The 18,869-nt window shown below is 41.3% G+C and overlaps 1 protein-coding gene across 5 annotated transcripts in view; it reads right to left on the reverse strand.

Moving 5' to 3' along the window:
* Window positions 1–18,869, reverse strand: part of SPATA13 (spermatogenesis associated 13) — a 79,612-nt gene that overhangs the window by 28,182 nt on the left and 32,561 nt on the right. For 4 of the 5 annotated variants that reach the window (XM_061992809.1, XM_061992817.1, XM_061992800.1 and 1 more), the window contains exons 3-4: window positions 3,655–4,017; window positions 1,395–1,539 (exon numbers count right to left, since the gene is read on the reverse strand). In XM_061992809.1, the coding sequence (XP_061848793.1) occupies window positions 1,395–1,539; window positions 3,655–4,017 (508 nt within the window). Of the gene's footprint in view, window positions 1–1,394; window positions 1,540–3,654; window positions 4,018–8,107; window positions 8,257–18,869 lie in introns of those variants that run through there. The other variant, XM_061992827.1, reaches the window with a different exon arrangement.

Below are 18,869 nucleotides of genomic sequence, written 5' to 3' on the forward strand. Positions count from 1 at the left end.
AATGCATCTCATTGCTCAAGTCTGTTCCTTGGAGAGCACCTTATGAAGAAAGCTGTCATGCTCTACCAAAGACAGGAAAATGCAGTTTTAACATGTTCTTATACAAAGTAATTTCTAGTTGAGGGATTTTTTTCAGCAGAATTTGGACTTCACTGCACTTAACATTACAGAATCACGGAATTGTTTGGGCTGGAAAAGACCTTTAAGATCACTGAGTCCAACCGTTAACCCAGCACTGCCATGTCCACCACTAAACCATGTCCCTCAGCATCTCATATACATATCTTCTGAATATCTCCAGGGATGGTGACTCCATCACTTCCCTGGGCAGTCTGTTCCTATGCTTGACAATCCTTTTGTTGAAAAAACAAAATCCTAATATCTAAACTTAGCTAAAAATCAGCTCAGAACCATAAAAGCAAAGTACTGAGCAGTAAATACATGTATAATTTTAATAGACATTGAAAATGCTGTTAAGTTTCATAATTCAGGCATGGCAAGCCCCAGTGCAGACATCTTTACTTATTTTCTTCAGAGAGGCAGAGTGAAGGTTTCCACTACTGCTTTGTCTACTATTAACAGTGAAGGATATAAAGCAAAAATTTGAATTTCACTTGCCAGTGAAACCTGAATAATTGTTCAGATTATGCTCACAACAGTCTGAAACACCACAAATTGTATTAACTCAGGTTCTTCTGGTCCCACCTGCCAAGAAATGTACCAGTAATACTAGATAAGACTTTCTATTAACTCAAGATAGCATTGCATTCTAATAGTAAACAATTGTAGCAGAAATACACAGGGCACATCAGAGAGTCTGATAAAGGGTCACATTTCCAAAAAGGCAATCCTTTCCAAGAATCTGTTCATCACGTATCAGAACCCTGACTGGGCTACGCTCACCACTGAGTAAGCAAGTGCAACTGTATACAGTTCTGTGCAACTGTATACAGCTCTCTGCAACAAGCTGCTTAATTGTTATGATTAGTTAAGGCACACCTATCTAAGTAGCAGAGTTGAATGCATGGCAAACAAAATTAAAAATACATGCATGGTGTGTCTGTGTTTCAAGTATGAACTCAAGTACATTAAACCTCACTTCCTTCATATTAATTTACTATCTTCAGGCAATTAGGTAAGTAGAGAGTGGAAAATAGAGGAGCGTAAGTGGTATAGAAGAATAAGCAATAGCAATGTCAAACAGTAGATGTGAAAAACAAATTTTACATGAACACAGCAGCTACTGACGAGAGACTCACAAAACCAAAGTAACTCAGACGAGTACCGCTTTGTCACTGAGCTGGTTTGCACCCTTTTGTGTTCCACATTACAACCTACCTCTTGACTAAGCTGCGGTATGAAGCTGAGATCTAGAAAGTTAAAAAGCTTCTTACCAGTAGATGTTCTCATCTGACGCCTCCGTCCAACCCGGTCCAGGCCGATGGGGGTACTCTGTGAGAAGGTGAGTGGCCGGAACCTGGCGGACACAGCTTTGTAAGGGGGCACCTGGTGTGCTGGAACTGGGGGCCGTGGTACAGGCTACAGAGAGAAATCAGGAAAAGACAGTTATCAGTAAAGATACCAGCAAGCCCAACCGAGCAAAACTCTGGTACAGAGTAAGGTTTCTTCAGATAGTCCAGCTAATTACAGTAAAATCCCCTACTCTGAAGTGACATTGCTTAAACACTGCGGAGTGTGTCCACCAGATACACATATACAGTCCCAGAAATATTTTATTACATCACACTTCTCCGTTACAGTAAAAACTCTCTAGCCTTCTGCTGTGATCAGACATGCTCTGTGATTTGTGTCTCATAGTACTCCATGCCCAAAAGCTCTGGGATCAAACTGCTTTGAGAATGGCCTGTGCTACATCGGCTAGCGTTGCAAACACACAGCACAAGGGAAATCAAGGAGAAAGAACAGACAGAAATTCTATAGATGCTAGATGTGTTGTTTTCCTGGGACATCTGCTTTCTTCAAGTAAATGTATTGCTTCTAAGTAAAATAAACATTTTTACAAGACAAAAGCAATTGTCTAAGTGATCCCCTGCTCTGAAGTTCCCAGAAGTCTCATTAAAAAGAGGTAATATTAAGTTCACTTGTAACTTTATCTAGAAGTCATTTTCTTTAGTTAAATCATTCATTTGCTTGATTATGAGAATCTACCCTTGTTTTATTTGCAAATTGAGTTTAATTTTATGTTGTCCCTGAACAACTCCACATTAACTGTGTTGAATGACCTTGTATAAACACTCAACGTTAAACAGCCAGACCTCAGCACACAAATTGCAGAGAAATTAATCTGCAGATCTCCTCTTATCTTTCAGTTGTTATTGTTCATAGGCCCTTCTATCAAGTAATCTGAAACATTGGGGCTGGTTTTTCAGTGCACTATCTCTTGACAGTCTGTTATGAAACCAACAATTTAGCATTGTTTGTAAACGTTTTCTCACACCTAAACTGTCAGACCAAAACAAAACACAACAATGACATTACTAGCATTACACTTTTCAAATATTCCCATGAACTTTCAAAGCTTTTAAGAAAAAGAAATCAGCAAGGTGAAGACTGGTCTTTGAACACGTTACATAAAATACTTCCAGCACACGTATTCCTGCTTCATGAGTCTTCTTTTTATGTTCAAGACACAATTTTCTAATATGACTTTCAAAAACTTGTGTGTACTGAACAAGATTTAACTATAACTTCATCTTTAAACCTCATTTCTTCAGCTTTTAAGCAATATAAAAGGATCACATCACTGAATAACACCACCAATAGTAAATTTTATATATTGCATCAAATAGCTAACAGAAGTGATGGCAAACTATATGCAAATAACTGTCTGGTTAAGCAACAAAGCTATTTACTTCTGGACAACTAAAATTTTCTTTTCCACACAAGATACGAATGTGCTGTTACCCAGTGGCATGTCTGGGAAGATCATCATTTGGGTTACAAATATGCCCCCATTGAGAATGCCCCACAGTTTTGTTCTTGATCACAGTGATCCAGCAACATGGCAGCTCCAGAGCATAGAAAGAGTCAACTCAAAGAGCTGCCTTGATGCACACTCCTTCATTAATAAACTCATGCAAGTAAGGTTTGAAGTGACATAAATTTGTTTTCTGTAGTAAGCAATGTCCTTACCAGTTCTAAGTATCCTGCTATACCAGTAACAAAATTTTGAACACCACAGGTAATGACACAGGTTTTGAACAGGCCTGCTTTTTGGGAATTAGAAATCATCAATAAATAATGCGTTATTGCCATATCTGTTGGTCGTACTCTATTCCTAAGAGCCTACATCCTATAATCAGACTAAACACGCAGCTGTATTACACACAGCTGAGCCCTTGTATACCAATATGAGACAGAATGACCAGTCCAAGAAAGAAATAAGGTTAATTTACAACACGGAAAATATTATCCCAGAGTCAGAATCAGTTCTATTCCATGCTGTTTTGTTTTTAACAAGTAATTTTAACAAAGTAATTAGTGACCAGGAAAGCAGAGTTGTAAGTACACGATGTCAGCTTGACAAAAGGGAAGGAAGAGAAGGAAGCATCCATTCTATTTTCTAGGCTGAAGATAGAGACAAGGAAGTGAAAGGTCTTTCGCAGTTTGCAGGGAGCACATCTCTTATCTTACTTGTGTCAGCAGACCTTCTATCTCTTCCGCCGGACCGCTTCCATAGAAATTGACCCCACCTATGACGGAGATGGGTCTTCTTTTTCGCCCTCTGTGGTAGCCTACTGTATTGCTTTGGATCACCGACCCGATGGAGGCCTCTCCTGGATGGTTTCCTCCATCCACGCAGTCTGTCTTCTGGGATGCCACAGCAACTGCATCCTCTGGTATAGAGAAACTTCTAATCGACATTTGGCCATAGTCTGAGAGAGGTCTGGGCCGAGATCTTTTTCCAGAGCCCCATCTCCTGTGTGTGACCTTTTGTGTGTCTGCCTTTTCTTCATCCTGGGATGAGGACTTCTTCCAGTGGTCATCAGAAACAACCTTTTTAAATGTGAACAAGTCAAGTAAGCCATAGAATTTTTTTACATTTAATTTGTGAGTTTTTCATATGGCAGATCAACTTAACATTCATTGCTAAAATGAAAGTGTTACCATAATAAATACAATAAACATAACTGACAATTCAGGAAGATAGCAGCTTTGCAAAGGAAAGACACAGTGATGCTTGCACTGAGTCAGGTTAACATCCAACCAGCAGTACACTAAAAACTCACCTATTACGTCAGCAGTGCAGACAGGCTCTCATATATGCAGAATTCACTGAATGACATCTTGGAAAGATAGCTCTGGTGCTCACAGGACTTGTGCACAAGTAGGATGCTACACATAACACCGATTAAAATACCTCAGCCAACACACCGTGTTTCTGGACTTTCTATCTAGGCCTGTAACGGCCAATGATAGAACAACGGGCAATAGGTATAAGCTGAAACACAAGAGGTTCCAAAGAAATACAAGGAACAATTTCTACACTGTGAGGGTGAGGGAGCACTGGAACAGGCTGCCCAGATGGGTTGTTGAGTCTCCTGCTCTGGGAATGTTTAAAACCTACCTGGATGAGTTCCTGTGTGATCTACTCTAGGTGGCCCTGCTCTGGCAGGGGGGTTGGACTGGATGATCTTTCAGGGTCCCTTCCAATCCTTAAGATTCTGTGATTCTGTGAGAGGACAGGGGGCAATGGTTTCAAACTGTAAGAGGGTAGATTTAGACCAGATATAAGGAAGAAATTCTATACAATGAAGGTGGTGAGACAGGTTGCCAAGATAAGTTCTGGATGCCCCATCATTGGAAATGTTTGAGGTCATGCTGGATGAGGCTTTCGGCAACCTGATCAAGTGAAAGATGTCCCTGCTCATGGCTGGGGGATTGAGCTAGATGATCTTCAAAGGTCTCTTCCAATTCAAAGTATTCTGATTCTATGATATTCCTCTGCTTTAACTCTATTCAGTAATGAAAATAAACAGTAAGGCTGCAGTTTGACTGCTTGCCTCTCCCATGTAACTACAAGCCAATACCAGTCATGCACTCTCCTACCACTCACTCCCACACTCTCACTTGGATCAGATCTAGAGATTGTACAGCCATATGTGAATTAGGTGAGCAAGCTCATCCAGTTTAGAAAGCAAATCTGATTTTCTATACATTAGGGGATATTATAGTCAAATAGACTAGGATGAGAGACAGTTTATAAAACAAATATAGGAAAAGCTGATTTTTTTTTAGAGAGGAAGCTTGGAAAAAGAGTATGATGTTCCTATATAGCAGCACACCTGGGTCATGGAGGTTAATGCCTACAGGTGTTATAATTACACCAACACTAAAAGTTTGGCAAAAAAATAACCTCAACTGAAACACTTGTTCAACAGAGGGAACATTTTTAAGGATTTCACACATTTGGAATAATGTTGCTGTAAACTTTTCTAGTAAACTTTTCTTGCCTCACAATCACAGTCCCTGGTCCTCATGGGGACATCAATCACCCTGATATTTGCTGACAAAGCCACTCAGTCAAGCACACACAGTCCAGGAGTTTCCTACAGAATGTTGATGAGAACTTACTGTTATAAATGGTCAAGGAACCAACAAGAAGAGGCGTGCTGCAGGATCTTATGCCAACAAATAAAGGAGGTCTGGTTGGGGATATGAAGGTTGGAGGCAACCTTGGTTGTAGTGCATGAGATGGTAGAGTTTAAGATCCTGTGTGGAAGAAGCAGGACACCAAGCCTGGTTGTGATCCTGAATTTCAGGCAAGCTAACTTTGGCCTTTTCAAAGACCTACTTGGAAGAATGTCATGGGACAAGATTCTAGATGGTAGAAGTGTCCAAGAGAGCTGGTCAATCTTCAAGCACCACTTCCTTCAAACCCAAGATTGATGTGTCCCCACAAGTAGAAAATCAGGAAAATGAAGAACAAGGCCTACATGGATGAAAAAAGAACTTCTGGAACTACTCAAGAAGAAGAAGAAATAAACCTATGTAAGGTGGAAAACAGGCCTGGTTGCTTGGGAAGAGAACATCACCAGAGTATGCAAGGACAAAACCAGTAAGGCCAAAGCCATTTTGGAATTAAATCTGGCAAAGGAAGTAAAGGAAAACAAGAAGGGCTATTTCAAATACATCAGCAGCATAAGGAAGATTAGGGAGAATGTGAACCTGCTGACGAACAAGGAGGGTGCTTTGGTGATAGAGGATGCTGAGAAGACAGAGCTACCGAATGCCTTCTTTGCCTCAGTCTTCACTGCCAAGAATGGCCCTTGGGAAGCCCAGACTCTCGAGGACAGTAGGAGGGTCTGGAGAACAGAAGACTCTCCCTTAGTGGACGAGAATGGGGTTAGAGATAGCACCGACAAGTGCTGAGGGAGCTGTCTGATGTTATCATTAGGTCACTCTCCATCATTTTTGAATGACCATGGAGGACAGGTGAGGTGCCTGAGGACTGGAGGAAGGCCAATGTCAGTCTAGTCTTCAAAAAAGGCAAGAAGGATGACCTAGGAAACTATAGGACAGTCAGTCTCACCTCCATTCCTGGAAAGGTGATGGAACATCTCATCCTGGATGCCATCTCAAAACACATGAAAGAAATAAAGGTTATCAGGCGAGTCAACAAGGATTCACCAAGAGGAAATCTTGTTTGCCCAACCTTATAGCCTTCTATGAGAGTATAACTGACTGGCTAGATGAAGGGAGAACAGTAGATGTCAACCACTTTTATTTCAGCAAGGCTTTTGACACTGTCTCACATAACATCCTCATCAGAAAGCTCAAGCAGTGTGGCTTGGATGAGTGGACAGTGAGGTGGATCGAGAGCTGGCTGAATGACAGAGACCAGAGGGTGGTGGTAAATGGCACAGAATCAAGTTGGAGGCCTGTGGCCAGTGGAGTTCCACAGGGATCAGTTCTGGGGCCAGTCGTTCAACATCTTCATCAACAAACCTGATCAAGGTGGACCTGCTTGAGCAGAGGGGTTGGACTAGATGATTTTAGAGGTCCTTTCCAACCCCCACCATTCTGTTATTCTATGAAAACCACTGCAGTTTTTGAGAAAGAATACTGCACATAAAATGTATAATGATTTTTCCCTCAAATTTCAGAATTCTGTGTTTCCTTGGCTTTTTCTGGCTCTTCTGGCTCCTCTACAAACAACAGGAAAGGAAGATGGGTGTTTCTGGGCTGTGTGGCAGCTTGCTTCAACACCTGATTCAGTAAGTGACAAGCTCCAAAGTGCTGCTGAGCAAGTGAACCCTGCCCCAAGTTCTCATACAAATGATGATCTAATTCTGACCTTTTTTTTTTTTTGGTAAAATCAGCCTACTTCTTTATTAGGATATATGTAGTCTACCCACATTCTTTTCTGATGATGTTCAAAGCTAATAAATATTGCAAAAAAGAGAGGCATAATTTTGTCTGGCTACATTTTGTTCATCTGTTCCAGAGCAGAGGAAGACATTTCAGGTATTGCATATTCAAAGTAAACATGTCCAGAATCAGCCTTTACATGATGCCTGTGAAAGAGGACTTATCTTCTTTCCCCTTCTTCCCCACCTATCATTTTTAACCAGTACAACTCTCATGAGACTTTTTTCAAGAAGGCCACCTGATACAGTGGGCAGATATCACTTCCTGTTTGAAAGGCAGTTTAAGACAAAATTCACCATATTAAAGCACTTTAGCTGGTAGGCAGAATCATTAAACAGTCAGCATTTTAACATGATTACTGCAATTAAGGTGTGAAAAGTTATCAATGTCATACAGTGCTCTACATTCAATTATTTCACTTACAGCATGAAATTTATTCTGCATAGAGCACTTGCATAAATTCTGATTTCTATGGCACCATACCTGTCACTCAAGCACACTTCAACACTTGCATAAATTATGATTTCTATGGCACCATACTTGTCACTCAAGCACTCTTCAGCCTCTGTGCAAATTTCAGCTCAGGATGAGATTTAACAGCACAAGCAATTGAGTAGAGTGACTCCCTGTCTGGTGCACTTCAGTGAAGTTGTTCCTTAAACACAGCCCTTCCAAGGTCAGAGCAGCAAAAACATAGTTTAAATAAGGCTCTTACCTCAGAGTCAGACACAGGTAAAGGGTCTCCACATATGCAGTGACTCAGAAAGGTGCTCATGAGAGTCATTTTAGGTTTTTGTTTTGTAAAGTCTTGTCCATACGAGCTACAAATGTGAGCACACTCTCTGCGTGACGTGCCAGGCGAAGTTCATCCCATGATCCTGTACTTTTACACTGAGGGAAGGACAAGTCACACGTCATCTCCTAATCTGCCTTTACACCCTTATCTTGAGCAATAACATTTGCAAAGAGAGGACTGCTCTCCTTCTGCAGCACTCCACCTACCATAGCGATCCAAACAGTAGACAGATTAATCTCTGCTGTGCAATAAACAATGTTGAAGGATGTGTATTTTTAGGCTTAGAAGAATATTAATAAAACAGAAACTGTAATCCTCTCATAGCAAAAATCAGAGGAAAGCAAACTGATAACCTCCCATGGCTGACCTACTCAAGCAGGACCTGACTAGTAGGTATAAAATATCCAGCACACGACTCATAGGCTCCAGTATTGCAGCCACTTAGACTTAAGTGTGATTCTTGACATCAATGAAAAAATTCTGAGGAAACAATTTCATTCCACCTGTCGCTGGCTTTATATTGGTACAGTACCACTGACCTCAAATGACCTTCTCTTTATTAATCCTTTCTAAGAGAAATCAGTGAATAATTTATGTTATACAATTGCTATTGGTAACATCTAGAGACATAAGTAGAGACACATGGCACTTCATACAGGATGAAAATCCAAATGTCATGCGCTGACTTATGCATTGAGTATTGGTCAAAAATGTCAAGGGATTTCAACATTTCTGTGAAGTAAAAGGTGTAAGCTGAATCCACACTGGCTTTTGGGAAACTCATTCCTGCTAGTCTAGCAACAGCACAGGATCACCAATGCAATCAGGACTATTCATCTTGTCTTTTAGGCTGCATCCTCAGTTAGGTTTCTTGTGAGACTGCAAACACAAACAGCTCTACTTATTTATACTAATGCAAATGACTTCATTTTATCTGGACAGCTAAATTCCTACAGCAGCTTAAAATTATATTGTTATATTTCAGTCGTATTCCTTTTTTTCCTGACAGCATTATATCTACCAATCCAACCATTTAAAATGAACGTTTCTTTTGATCCAGGCTACACTTTTGCTACTGTTCTCATTTAATAGGACGATCTTAGAATGGCATTCAGCTCTAGAACCCCACATCTAACTTTTGATGTGTGAAATGGAGGTGTCTCGATGTTATCTATAAGTTAAAGCTGTCACTATAGCCTGAAGAAATCTGGGGTGAAATTTCTGAACTTTGCCTGAATGTAGGCACCCTGTGCCATTTCAAATGCCCTAAGGGGTCTAAAATATTTCCATGCATCATACAGGTATAACACAGGACTCAGAGGAAGCCTAGGCTATCCAGACCAGCCCCTGGAGATGAGGGGGAACCAGTCAAGGCACCTCCATAAGCATTGTGTGCTTATGTTAGACAATTGAGTTGAGTCCCCAAACAAGAGTGTCAACCAAGCCTACAGAGTGGCTCAGACTGCACTGTAGGCAGCACTACAGGCAGGAATCAGGTGCCAAACCTGACCGCAGGTAGATGTTGATGTCACTACAACCATGTTCCCCAATGCTGTGGGGAACCCTGCTCAGTCCCTGTCTCCTGCTCCAGCAAGGTGCAGCTTTCCAGCTGTGCACAGCTGTCCTGGACACCTGCCCCTCCTTGCCCTTGACAGCTGCTTTTAGGTAACTCGGCTCAGCTCCAGGTGCCATTTTCAGGTGTGCTCCCCAAGGCCTCCTGACACACACTGAGCAGGCTACAGCAGCTTTCCCAGATTGCTCCCAAGTAGACAATTACACTACGGAATATGAGCCCAGCCAGACTGAATCTCTCCTTTGCCTGGGCCCAGACTGATTTCCCAATCCAGGCACAGCAGCTTTAAGGACTTGATCATGATCTCATTCAACTTGATCTGGCACTGGTACAACCCTGTTGCATACAATGGCACATGACTGCTGTTGGCATTCCCTGTTACTCATTAATACCAATGTAAGCAACTTCAGCATCAGGTGTTTAACCACTGAAATCTTGGCTTAGCCTTTAGACCCAGATGAGAGCCAGGTTCTGCAACTATTACTGACACTACAGTGTATGTTTGACAAATTCATGAGATCTGCTCTACACAGTACTGATAAAGACGTACTTACACAGATGAAACTTTCACCAGTGAAAGGGTAAAAACCAGCAAGTGCCTGAAATAGCATGGCAGGACTTTTGCTGCAGTTACAGCAGCCATGAATAACACCTCATCCTATATTTGACCACACTCTTCACTGCAGAAAAAGGCCAAACTGTAAGTTTTTAATTAATGTGTTTGAAGATGAAAACAAAATCACCATGGATGAAAATCAAACCACCAGTCTAGAAATGCCTCAATGCCCACGAACACTGCTGAGGCTCCCCCTGCCCACTAATCCACGTTTCGATCCCTATCACTGCCTATTTGAAGATTTTAAATGTTACTTTTATGTTCTAAAAATACCAATACAATTAATGTTTCGTAACATATACATATAAACAAGCATGGCAGTATAAGGGGACACTTAAATCTCCTGCAAGTTTCTTCTCTACCTGCCAATCTGCTGGGAAATCCCACATAGGTGACTCTTGGACCAAGATCCCCCAGCCTTCCTGGCTTCCAATGGAAAAGAGCACCCAGATCCCCTTCTGCCTATTCTTTTTTTTCTTAGCTCCACAGTAAATTGCAATGCTTCTTGGTTTGGTATCTGTGTCTTTGAGCTGCCTGGCTGAAATGCAGCCTTGCTAACTTCAGCTGCCTTTTTCTAATCCAGAGAAGGGAGATAATCAAAGTCTAATCATGCCTTTAGACGAAATGCTTGTTAATTTCCAAACGCAATTTATAAAAGGGTATGATAAATTACACAGATAATAATTCTAGCTGAGAAAAAGAAGCAAAACATGAGTAGGCTGAGAAGTTTCAGAAAACAATTACTACATATTCTCAATGGAAGCTCATGATGGATAATCAGTCATGTTTGTCAGTCAATGACAAGCCTCACAGTATTTGTGCTATGTCATCTAAGTATCTCTGTATTTTGATCACATGAATACACATTTCTGTGTATATTTAGGGGTCTATATAAAAATGTACAAACTTCGTATGTTAGCAAAGACAGCTATATGCCAGTATTATAAGTGGTGTGCAGTATGACACAGTAACTGCCAAATCCTAGGAAATCAGTAGTAATATTAGAATTTATTTTTCAGTTCACATATGCCACTAAAACTATAAAAAGCCAAGTGATTGTGACCTACTGGACATAATTTATTTTATCACCTTCACTTAACAGAGTAAAAGTCCAGACAACATGTCTCCACCCAAGTACATGATAACAGGCAACCTTTGCACTTCTTCTTGTTGCTAAATAGCAGTGGGGGAGTGTTAGTTGAAGTTGATTTATCATCACTACTGACTGAGGTCAATTGGTTTATGTTTCATGGACATGATCAATATTTTTATTTGCAAACTGCTGTGACAGAGGCAGGGATTATGAGACTCTGAGTACAATCCAGCTTCCCAGAGAAAATATATTTATTGCTTTCTTTCCAGATTTTACAAAAAGATCCTAAGTGTTATGAGAGCTCAGTGATTCCCTGTAAATTCAACAGGCTGACAATTTCCAACAGTAACACCATCACAGAATAGTCACCATGGAAATTATTGCTTTTAGTGTAGAAGAAAGCACCCACTCTGTCAGTGTTTGCATGTTCTGTCACAAATTAACAAGTATTATTAATCCAGGTCAATTCATTCACAGGAAGAAAATTTCCTTCTTTTCCTTTCTAATTAAATACAAACTGCACTATATTCTTCTTCTTTATATCCCTTTGCCTCCTCTGCCACTAGCATCTTTTCTTTTTAATTAGCCTCTGAGAAGACCCCAAATAATTGCATTGATTATCTATCCCTAGAATATACAGTGCTATTCAATCTGTCTGCAAGGCAGGAAAAAGTACCATCTGTGAAACAACTGCAAAAAAAGATGTTTAAGAACATATGCATTTACACCTATACAAACATGCAAAGCAAAAGAAATGGTCCTGCTCTGTCATCAGGGTTGGGCTAGATGATCTCGTGAGATCCCTTCCAATCCTTAAGATTTTGTGATTCTGTGAAGAAATATAACCATATGAAAAATTTAACCTAAATTTTAGGATGTTGGAAGTGATAAACTTTACAGTAAAATAACCTGCCATTTCCTCCCTGCTGTCCTCCCCTAAATCAGGTGGACCCATAGTTCAAAACAGGAGGACCTCCTAAAGCAATACCATTGTACTACATTAGTGTCAGTTCCTAGAATAGATGTAGGAAACACTATGCATTATAATAAAGTAAAATTACATTACTTTGCCTTGTAATATGATAAAATAAACCCCCATTATCAACACGAACTCCTGTGGAAAAATACTTATTTTAAATGTTTTAGAAATTGGGAAAAAAGCCTATAATTCTACTCTTCAGACTCTCTTCTTGTTGACACAAAAGCAATAGGAGTGTTCTAACTAAACAAACACTCCTGGAAAACTGCATTAAATGATCAGGCTATATAAACACAGCCTCAAACAAAATATAGCCATAAATATTTCTAAGGCATTTTTCATGCAGATTTGCTTCATTTAACCCAATCCTTGAAAGCCTGCTTATTGAAATCAACAAGCATCATGCTTTCTCTCTCAGCAACACACCGCACCAAGATTAGTGAGTTCACCTTCATAATATTTACATTTCACAGATAAGGAGCAGACAGAAAGCAGTAAAGACATGTACAGTCACAGAGGAAGCAGAGGGCTGAACTGGAAATGACAAGCGGATCTTATGACTCTCAAATCTGTTCCTCAGTCTCAAGGATTTCCTTCGTCATTTCCAAAACCCAATCAGCTAACTTATTTCCGGCTGGCATAGGGAAGCTGCAGGGGAATTTATTTACTCTGCAGAATTAATCTCATCAGTCATATAAAAACACAAATATGCTAAAATCAGAAAGCTGTTCCCACTAGTTTTCTGGTGACTGATACTTGGGGATGGTTGGGTGATGCTCCAATGCTGTCCCTTCTTTTACTCCAGTGTCTGAACTGGAACAGAGAGCATGTAGTGTGTAGTAAAGGAGTATTCATATCCTCTGCCTCCTTTAAAAGTTGTATAGGCATTAATAGCCTCTAAATAAATCCCTAAATAATTTCTAAACCAACTCAGAACATCCCAGATGAAGTAGGAGGTCTAAAAGCAAATTTGTTTTCCTTTTATTTGGCAATACAAGCAACTTTTTCCAGCCTGTCTTTATAATATCTGTTGGAAAACTTCAAAAGCTAGATGATAACCACAGGTTGAAAGTTAAATTTATGCTAACAAAGCAAAACATAAAAAGCAACAGGCATCTCTTCAGTGTCTCTCCAGGCAGAGGTCCTCTGGTTCCCCACTCTCTCCACCCTTCCAGAGCAAAGCCTCACTGTTCCTGCCCTAGCCCAAGCCCAGCCACCAGCAATTCTCAGCAGCAGTCACAACTCCAGCTTGCATGGGGTGGAGCTGCCTTGGGCAACTCTATGTCTGCAAACTATTCCCTCTTAGAGTGTGGCGTAAGGGTGAGGCTGCTGTGGTTGAGCTTGGAGCAGGAAGAGGTGGTGGTTACGGTGCTTGGTCTCCTCCAGTTGGTCTCCCAGCCTGCTACAGTCTCCTAGCCTGCTACAGTCCCCTGCTCATCATTCCAGTACCACCAGCAGCACAGCAGCCTCCGGATGTCAGAAAGGGGAAATGCAGCAGCTCAGAGGAAAGTCTGCAGCTGCCTCTGCTTAATTTGGATACCACAACCTCTTAGCGTCACAATGACAACTCAATGCTGTGCTCTATGTAAAAAAACAAATTACGTGGCCAGAAGTGCTGTTCTACTCTACAGAGTGCTATTATTCCTGATCCCAAAGTGAGCAGTGCCTGGGTATCATGTCAGAGGAGAGCTACAGAGCTACAGCACTCAGATATCAGGCACTCTGGAAAGGCAGTAGACCAGAAATGCAGTAAGGAAAAGGAGCAGCTTGCCCTGGGCTAACTGCAGTGGAGTCCATCTGAGCTCCCTCTTCCAGCATTCAAAGAGTTTTCCATAGGGAGGACAGGAACTCCTGTATTACGCTATGGTTTTCAGGAATGCACAGTTTATTCAGCACTGCAGAGTTACTCAGCCTAAATGTTAACCTGATCTGCAATTCAGATTACTGCTGCCACTGCCTTGTTTTCCTTCTTCCTAGTAGAGGATACAGCAACAAATGATTATAGGCTGTCGTGAATGGCAGACAGCTCTGCTGCAGTGACTTGGAAGACTTTTTGCTGTGACAGGAAGATATTTTTGTCCTTTGGTGGCTGCCTTTTGCATCATTTCAGTGTTTGGTTCTGCAGTTTGGGTTTGCTGCAATGAACAGTGGTCTCTGGTTTAGTCTGGGCAAGTGCTCCTGGAAGTCACTCTTTTGAGCAACTGCAGACACATGGTGGGAATGTATCCTGACTTGTGCAAAGCAGCTCAGAGTTTAGTGTGAATCCAATGTCACTCAGTCTTATTTAAACCTCAGTTTGCTGTCAGTGATGCTGTTGGGAGCCTATGACAGCACTCTACTGCTCTGTCCCCAGGCCCTGTAGCCAGCAAGACCAGAGTGCCACTGATGAGCCCTCAATTACAAGCTCCATTGGTGTAAACCCAGTTTAAGAAGTCCCCTCATCTGGTTTACCCAATTACCCTTCACAGTTTAGCACATTTTCGGTTATATAGATTAAGCTGATTAAATCACACTTAATTGCACGTGGATGAAACCAGAGGTGAATAGATTCAAAAAGGAGAGCTAAGACCAGCTAGCTGTCAGCAGGTGGGCGCATGCTCAGCCCCACAGCATTTGGGAGCTTGTGGTATGCACCAAAGATGCCCACCCTCTGCTCTTGGCTGCTGCATGCTCCTTGTGGGTATGGAAGATGACCACAGCCAGCCACCACCCCTTGGTCCTTCACTGTGAGGACACTTTCTGAAGCAACAAGTAGGGAGGATGAATACTGAGCACAGAGCAGAATCCTCTCCATACTCCCACCCATAGAACTCTCTTTCCTCTTCTCTTCCATGGTTGTCCCCCAGGTCAAGTCATCTGTGTTCTACACACAGAGCCCAGAGATCTGTACAGGACAGCCCAGGTCAACTCTGCCAACAACTGAGTGCTGGGGGACTGCACCGTGTGGGTTAGTTCAGATCACTGACTTTCACACAACATGGACACAAACAAGTCAATAGTCAGGCCTTTGAGAAGTTAAAGTACAGTCTGCAAACAAAATGTGACTCAACTCTAACTACAGCAGAGTTACCTCTTCACTGTAGTTTATCATTCACTTACAATCATGCAGATAAGGTATTTAACTAATAAAAAGTGTGGTGTACAGCGAAGTCAGATGCCAGCATGGCAACTTAAATAGCAGCTGCTCTAAGAGCTTGTGAAAGACTAGGTAAAATGTCAAATAACTTGATTTGTCTTTTTTTTTGTAACAAATGGAGAACAGTATTTTGTTTAGGCAGCTTTTGTGGCTGACATATGCCAGTACAAAGCAAAGAGTTTATTTTCTTTACTTACAGTGAAATTTCTTCATGAAAGAAAAGACTATGTGAAACAGCCCAAATACAAACTTGTACTTGGCATCTCTTCATGCCATTTAAAAGCAACATATTGAATATAAATGACAGAAGCATAAAGCAGAGACTAGGAAAGCATGGGCTGTCACAGATGAGCTTTGGTGACTCACGCCTCTATAGCTTAGGAAATGCTGAGGCATGGATCCAGGCTGCACTTAATTAGTTCTTCCCTTAGAAGCAACCTCTGGCAGGACCAGCAACTGAGAAGGCCAAACATCTCCCCTATTCCAGTCCAAATCTTGACAGAAGTGACAGGATCTGAAGCCTGAATCACACAGGAAAAAAATATACCGAAAATATCAATTCAGGTAAATGGATAGATACCCCTGTGTGAATACTGCAAAATCAGCTTGACAGCATTGCAGAAATGCAAGGTAGAAATGTTTTGTTTGCACATTTGGGAAAATATGGAGAAGGACTAAGTTCCAGAGACTTAATTTTCCAAGTAATCTGCTAGATGAGTGGTTAAGGGAACAAACTAGATTTGCTTCCAGTTACAGCAGCCAGTCCTGAAAGGAGAACATGTTTGATCCTGGGAGCTTAGCACCTTGTGAGCTTTGCACTGAAATATGTCTTCAGGCCACAGAGATTTTAGTGGCTGTACTGGAATACATACTGGTTTTTACATGAAGTCCAAACAGAAAAGAAGATGCATGCAACACAGAAACAGTGCAGATTTGTCTGTCAACACAGTGTATTTAAGGTTCAGACAAAATCCCAAAAATTTGGGATTTGCATGGCTCAGCATTACATCTCAAATGAACCAAGCACTTGACTGTCACAGGAACAACTTACTGAGTGGGTACATTTCTGTAACACAGAGGTAAGGTTGAGGTAAAAATGAATCGTACTCAAAAGTTCAAACCCCAATGATCCCATTGTGTGGGTACGCAGCATTCATCAGAGTGCCCACAGACTGAATAAACTCCAATTCAAAAATAACCTGGCATAAGTATCTTTGGTACCAAGCTGCCTCCACACTGAAGGATGCATGCTGGAAAGGGAGAAGGAATGAGCAGTGAAACCCTCCAAAGAAATGGCTGGGAGAAACCATAACACTCTCCCTGTTTTGTAGTCACCCTGAGTGACACAGCTTTAGAGTTGTGTATGGGACAAGGAGCAGGTATGGGAAAAAAAAGGGAGGATAACAGCAAGACAGAAGTAAGCCCTGTCCTTCTTAGCACTTGTTTCCAGTCCACAGTTACCACCCCCAAAAACTTCACTTTTTTTGACCATTTGATCCCTGCAGCTGTTTTGCCATATGCAGGGGCTCCTAGCAGTGCTCAAAGCAGAGGGAGGGGGCTACAATTCCTTGCTGCTGCCTTAGCAGCCAAAGGGTCTGTCCACTGGCCACCACTTCCTCATCTACTGCAGGGCTCCATCCCACACCAGCCTCCTGCCTGCTGCACAAACCCAGAGCTGTTACCAGCACACACTCCGTAATTTAGACAACTGAAGCAAGCACTAAAAGGCACTCACAATTAACCTAAAATATGCTATAATATAAAGAGAAAGTTTAAATTGCATGTTAGATAATAACAGAATGTGGTGTTAAAACTAAAACTGCAGTAACTTTTATCCACCCAATGTACACAGTCATTTTAAAAACTGTAGTGGTTTGTGAGGAGCCAAAGGGATGCACCAGCAGGATTTCTCTTGGGTTATGATCGTAGATCACCACTAGATGGTAGATGAGTAGCATTAATTCTACTTCCCTCCTTATTCCTTGAGAAATATAACTGTCCTATGTCCACACTAGGGTTCTCTCCTCTTCCAGCAGTGTGAAAACATCTCCTAGTTGATGCTTTCAAGCAAGAGCTTTGCAAAAGACGGATGGCTGTGGCAACTCTGGGACTTCACAACAGGAATAACCTCAGAGGTAACCTCAGGTTCATTTTTCCTATCTTACCAGAGCTGTAAACACTACAGCAAACAAACTCACTTTCCTCCAGCAGGAGGGCAATACTCATAACCATTTACAGATAGTTTGCAAAAAAATATGCCAAACTTTTAAAAGTGAAACAGCTTCACAGACATGATAACACTTTACACCATGAAGAGCTGAAGTTTGTGCAGCTGCAACAATTGCCTTTGTCTATCTCACACCTAACATCTAAGATATTTTTAGTGATAATGAGGTGGCTTAAAAGATACATTGGCTTTATTTTGTAAATGGTTTCCATATTTATACAGATCCAGAAGGATTTTTGTCCTGGTGTATTTTTCCCAATGAGTAGCAAAGCTTTCTCTCCTGCTTCATCCCAAGTAGCTCAAAACCATATTAGTGCACATCACTGGGGGTGAGGTGAGGCACACAGTTTCAGATGGGTGCAGGACACGTCTGACAGCTCTTCAACAATGCTGCCAAACCACTGCAATTGTTCCAGTGCCAACTCACACAGTGCTTTAGGTAAGGGCACAGGGTTATTACATGAACTTACCTCAAAGACGCTGCAATATGCCTGTCTATGTACTGAAAGTACAAAATTATGCATTAGGTGCAGTAAAAAACTGGTGACTTCACCAAAACATCAGTAGCAAGATATTCAGCTCAGCATCTAAAGTACTGCTGTTTGAAATTTTCAGGCAAACCACCAGCTTACCCTCAGCATGGCCATCACTGCACAGTGAAAACATCAGATACGACTGAACACTTAAACCTCTACACTATATCTTCCATGCTACATTGCTCTACAAATACTGCCATGTTCTGCAAGGCTTCCACAAGCAAAGTGTTTTACACTGAATCACTACTACTTCAAAATATGCAGACTCTTTAGGGATCTTTCAGCTTGGAAGGAAACACAGCCAGATCCTGCTTAGGCTGGTAAAATCTGACAAGAGCACATGACAAGGCAGTGAATCTGCAGGGTGCAATAAGCTGCCCTTGAAAATGTACATGAAGAGCTTTGCTGTCAAAACTTTCTGTGATATTAATGCACAAAGAAAAAATATTTTGATGTTAGTATCCAAAGAGAATATATTAATGAAAATAACTGCTGACAGCATATTTTAGCAATAATAAGCT

This window comes from Colius striatus, chromosome 1 (assembly GCF_028858725.1).
Source record: "Colius striatus isolate bColStr4 chromosome 1, bColStr4.1.hap1, whole genome shotgun sequence".
In the NCBI taxonomy this organism is placed as follows: Eukaryota; Metazoa; Chordata; class Aves; order Coliiformes; family Coliidae; genus Colius; species Colius striatus.